Here is a 4,896-nt window from a genome sequence, read left to right on the forward strand (position 1 = left end):
CTACTGATTGGTTTGGAGTTGGCCACTATCCCTTGGAAAGTGATCAAGAAAATTCTTTCATGACGGTAAAGAATCTGGATTAGAATCCCAACTCTGCCACTACGTAAGCCATATGACCTCAAAGCAAGTTACTTAACCTCTCTGAGGTTGTTTCCTTATTTGCTAAAATCCACCTTGCAGGGTTGTGTATATTAGAAATGATATATGAAAAGCAACTGGCATTCAGCAGTTCAGCAAATGAAAGGTATCAATTCTACCTTAACGGAAAAATTAAGTTTATTACCTGATTGGTAGTGTACTAAAAAAATAACTGCCTTAAAATCCTTTAATTCAGAGTGTAAATCCAATCAACTCCATCCTTCCAGATTTTCACCAACACTAAAAGCAAATCTCGTTTTTAAATTTATCAACCACCTTGCTCCTTTTCTACTGGAACTCCTTTCCACGGAAAATAACCAAAACAAACAAAAAAAATCAAAAGAATATGTTTTTGTTTCAAAGTATTACATTCAGACTACAGGAAATATTGAGTATTTACTACAAAATACTTTGATGGAAATTATGAAATGGAGACTTCATTTCAGCGTGAAAATTCAATTAACTCTCATTTTAAAGTGTCACTGCATAAATAATCATAGTATTGTTTGCATAACCTAAGAACAAATGATCGGCTGAGTTAAGTCAAATGCTTGGAACAAAACTTTGGCCTTTAATGAAAAACTAGTTGGCAAATTTAAATTTAAGTGAAAAGGAATTTTAATGCTAGCTTTGGAGTATCAAGAGGTATCTTTACTAAAGTCTCGGTCTTCCCCTCTTCTAACTTTTCCTTTAAAAGCGTACATACAAACTGCATATTATATGCTCCAGGGAGTGGAAAGAGCCAACCTACATATAAGTATACAGATTCTGACTTAGACCAACTAGTCTCTATACGGTCCGTTCTGCATTCAAAGGATTTTCAAACTCTAGTCCTATTAGTGTCACTTCGCACCCTTCTAGATCTCGACTGGGTGCTCATTTCCTGCAAGAGTGAAAAAGGGGACAAACAGGCTCCAGCATGCGCCCGATAAAGTACGGCCCCTGAGGGCCAACTACGACGAGGTAACGTCCCCGTCTGCGGGTGATGGGAGAAACAAGAGGCACCCTTTCTCCGGTGGACTTTCAAACGAGTAAAAACAAACGGGGGTGGGTACGGGAGCAGTGAGCGGGAAGGAGAGATGATGATCCACCCCACGCCCCGACTTCCATACACGCGCATACTTTTTGTTGCACCCTCTGCCCTGAGTCTCAGACTCAAACGTTCCAACTACAAATTATCTAAGTTCCCCTCCCTGAAGGGATATCAAATTGGGCGGGAGCTCCCGCGAACTCTGACCCGGAGCCTTCGCGAAGGCTTAAACCAGCGGGTGGGGGGAGGGGGTAGTGGGGGGGGTGTCGGCGCTCGCTTTCTCAAGAGAATCCGCTCAACGCTGTTTCCGGTCCTCCCGTAACACGCTCTCCTGGGGCGGCACCTCCAAACCCGTCCTCCCCGGGACCCTCCCGCCGCCAGTCACCTCAAGGTTTCCCTGTGGCCTCCCCCTAGGGACTTCCTCCTCGAGGGTCCGCTAGGCCCCAGGCCCCGATGGGGCGCGCGAGTCGGCCAGCAGGCCCCGCCAGGTAGGCGGGCGGCGAGGTACCGCTCCGGCCCATTCCCGCCGCCATTTTCCGGCGACCGTCGCCGCCGCGTAGGGGGACGATCCCGGAGGAGGAGACTGCGCAGGGGCGCACCGGTCTTCGCCGCAAGGCAGGGGGGAGCTCCCGCTAGCACCAAGTATCCCCAGGATCTTCGAAAACTCCGCTCGCTAGCCACCCCGTCCCGAGTATAGGCATTCTGCCGGGCCTTACCGATAAGACCCTCGGCTCACCCCAGATCCCCGCGCTTCTACTTACGCGGAAGAATCCCGCGTCCATCTTGCTGCCTCGCTCGGAGATCGCTCCCTATCCCAAGGTGCACCGCGCCGCCGCGACGGTGGGCGGGACCGACAAGGAAAGCCGAGCGCCGGGACGCAGCGCGCGCCACTCAGCCCGCCCCTCCAGCCGACACGAGGCCGCGCCTGCGCGGTGTGGCTAGCGCGCACCACGAGTGCGCACGCGCATTGGGGAAGGCGGGCTGCTTCCGTGCTCCGAGCCTCCCCAGTAGCCAGCCCGGAAGGAGAGCCTCGCGAGCGCAGCCAATGGTAGCGAGAGACAGAGAATCGTTGGGTCACCCCGCCCTGCGAATCCTTTTGTGGCGCTGAACCAGCGTGATTCGCGCACCGTGAATTGACCCATCCTTCAACCTGTAGTGGGGGGGAGGCCTCCCGCCCTGGGGGGTTCCGTGGAGCGATTGAAGAGAAAGGCTGTTACCTCAGAGTGACGCTCTTAATGCTGCCCGTGCGAAAAGGAGAAGCCTGCGGCCTCCCCTGCCGTTAAAAAAAAAAGTTGTGATTGTGTTGGTGTTACGAGTTTACCAGTTACTGAGATCGGGTTTGAAATATAAGCTATGTAGTATGAATGAAATCTGCATTCTGGCCCCGCTTCCTCGGCTTCCCTCTTATGTCCTCCCGACTCCCTCGCTCTGGGGAGAAAGTGGAACCGTCCACTAGATGAGTTTCGGTTTTGGCTGCCGGGTCCCCATGCTAACCGGCAGGAAGCTGATGACAGCCGTGGCCCCCAGGCAGGGAATGATGCAGAAGCTGCCGGCCCCCAGGCCTCTGCCTCGCTGGCCCAGCTCTGCTTCCTCAGCGCCTGCTCTGCGAGGGCCTCCGGCATCGGATCCCTTCTGCAAGATTTCCACTAATCGCTCCTTCTTCTGAGAGGAAGCATGTGACCCTTGTCTGGCCATCTTTTGTGAAGAACCCCCCCCCCGCCCCCACTGCACACAAACACTAATTTCCCTTTCCTGCTTTTTGTTCACTGCACTTATCACACTTGAAAATACGTATTCACTCTTGTGGCTTTAAATATCAACTCCCTGGTAACAACTTCATAGATTTCCAGCTCAGACTTCTCTCCCGAAATTCTAACATGTTTTGGCAACATTAACATTTCCACTTGGGTAGACATCCCACACTTAACATGAAGGGATCTGAGCTCTTGGTGTCCCCTCCCTTCTCTCCTTAACACCCTCCACCCCGCCCCAAACCCACCTGCTCCTCCCAAAGTCTTCCTGCCTTTGTTGATGGCAATGTCTTTTTTTTTCTTTAAGACACAGGGCTTGGTGGTGTTCATGACGACTCTTCCTCTTACATGTCACTTCCAAACCATCAAGAAAACCGTTCTCCTATCATCCTGGTTCAAAGCACCAACATCGTTGGCTTGAACTGTCCTGGCCCCCAAATGGTCTCCCTGCTTTTGCCTTTGCCACTCAGCATCTAATCTAAATGCAACAGTCAGAGTGATCCCATTAGAAAACCTTAGGCATGTCACTCTTAAGCTCAAAACCTTCCAATAGCCCCTCATTTTTCTCAGAATAAAAGTGGAATCCGACCTGATGCCCCCTTATTTCTTCTTTGATCTCATACATACCTATGATCTTCTTTGATCTCTCCTATACCCTAACACTGCTCATGGCTTGAACTTCTTAAGCTAGCTCCTACGTCAAGATCTTTGCACTGGTTGTTAACTTCTGCCTAGACTGCTCTTCCCCCAGGTATCTACTTGCAAATTTCAAAGTTTAACTCAAGTATCACCTACTCAGTGAGACTACTCTGACTGCCCCATTGGAAATACTCACATACTCTCTCTACACCCCTGATGCCTCTTAATCTACGCTGTTGCTCCACATAGCATTTATCACCTCCTAATATTTCAGTGTGTTTATTGTCTATTCCCCACACTAGAACATAAGCTCCTTGAAGTCAGAGCATTTGTCTTTTTTGTTCATTGATGTGGCCTTAGCACCTAGAACAGTGTCTGGCACATACTTTAGACTCAATAAAATTTGTTCAATGAAGACAAGGTTTATCAGAGGGTCAAAGATGGGAAAGCGACTGACTTTCACAGAACAAGCCAGGTAACCAGATGGAATGATGAAATCACAGTGCCCCACATCTTACTATTGTCTGATTCTGATCAGTCATTCTGCTTGATCCTCCCTTCACTGTCTCTGCTCTTCTGCAGCCAATCCTTTAAATGCTGGTTTTTCTTGTGGTTCTGTCATTGACTCTTTCCTTGTTTCCCTTAGCAAAGATGACCTAACTGTCCTCTCGTGGTTTCAGTTAACTTTTTGTCTCCAAACCTGAATATCTCTGGCACAGGTCTGCCCCAGACCTATATTTTCAACTTCCTGCGACATTCCCTTGGATGTCTTTAGGCACCTCAAACTCAACATGTCCCAAACTGAATTCATGTTCTCCACTTGTCTCACCGTCTGTCTTCCCATTCTCAGTGAATGAGCACACCTTTCTCCCTGTTATCATTCTTCTCTCTTCACACTCTACAGCAGTCAAATCTTGCCTTTTCACCTCGGTCAATTTCCTTCCAGCCCCATTGCCTCTTTAATTCAGGCAATTTGGATTATTGTCTGAATCATCGCACTGACCTGTTAACCATTTTCCCTGCCTTCATTGTTAATGTCTCTATCCCATTTCCAGAGTGATTTTCTAAGATAATAGTCTTGATCTTTTTCACTCCCTGGTTTAAAACCCATCAGTGGCTTCTCGTTGTCCTCCAGATAAAGCCCGAACTAGTTACAAAGCCCTTTATGATTTGTTTACTGCTCCCTTCTCCAGACTCATCTCCTGGGCTAAACTACTCCCCATCCCTCACCTCTAAACTCAGCCACACTGAACTACCGACACTGAACAGGTTAGGTTTCGAAAGTCAGTTTTCTGTCTGTATGTTGGTAAGCCAAAACTCAAATGTCACCTCCTGAGA

General features: G+C 48.8%; 1 protein-coding gene across 6 annotated transcripts in view; it reads right to left on the reverse strand.

The window, feature by feature from the left end:
• The window catches only part of SRRM1 (serine and arginine repetitive matrix 1), a 31,981-nt gene extending 29,923 nt beyond the window's left edge, over positions 1 to 2,058 (reverse strand). For 4 of the 6 annotated variants that reach the window (XM_010948066.3, XM_045511462.2, XM_045511461.2 and 1 more), the window contains exon 1: positions 1,930 to 2,058. In XM_010948066.3, coding sequence (XP_010946368.2) covers positions 1,930 to 1,950 — 21 coding nt within the window. In that variant the 5' untranslated portion in view covers positions 1,951 to 2,058. The remainder of the gene's footprint in view (positions 1 to 1,929) is intronic. The other 2 variants (XM_045511459.2, XM_045511463.2) reach the window with 2 other exon arrangements.
• Between the last annotated feature and the right edge of the window lie 2,838 nt (positions 2,059 to 4,896).

Source organism: Camelus bactrianus, chromosome 13, assembly GCF_048773025.1.
Source record: "Camelus bactrianus isolate YW-2024 breed Bactrian camel chromosome 13, ASM4877302v1, whole genome shotgun sequence".
Classification (NCBI taxonomy): domain Eukaryota; kingdom Metazoa; phylum Chordata; class Mammalia; order Artiodactyla; family Camelidae; genus Camelus; species Camelus bactrianus.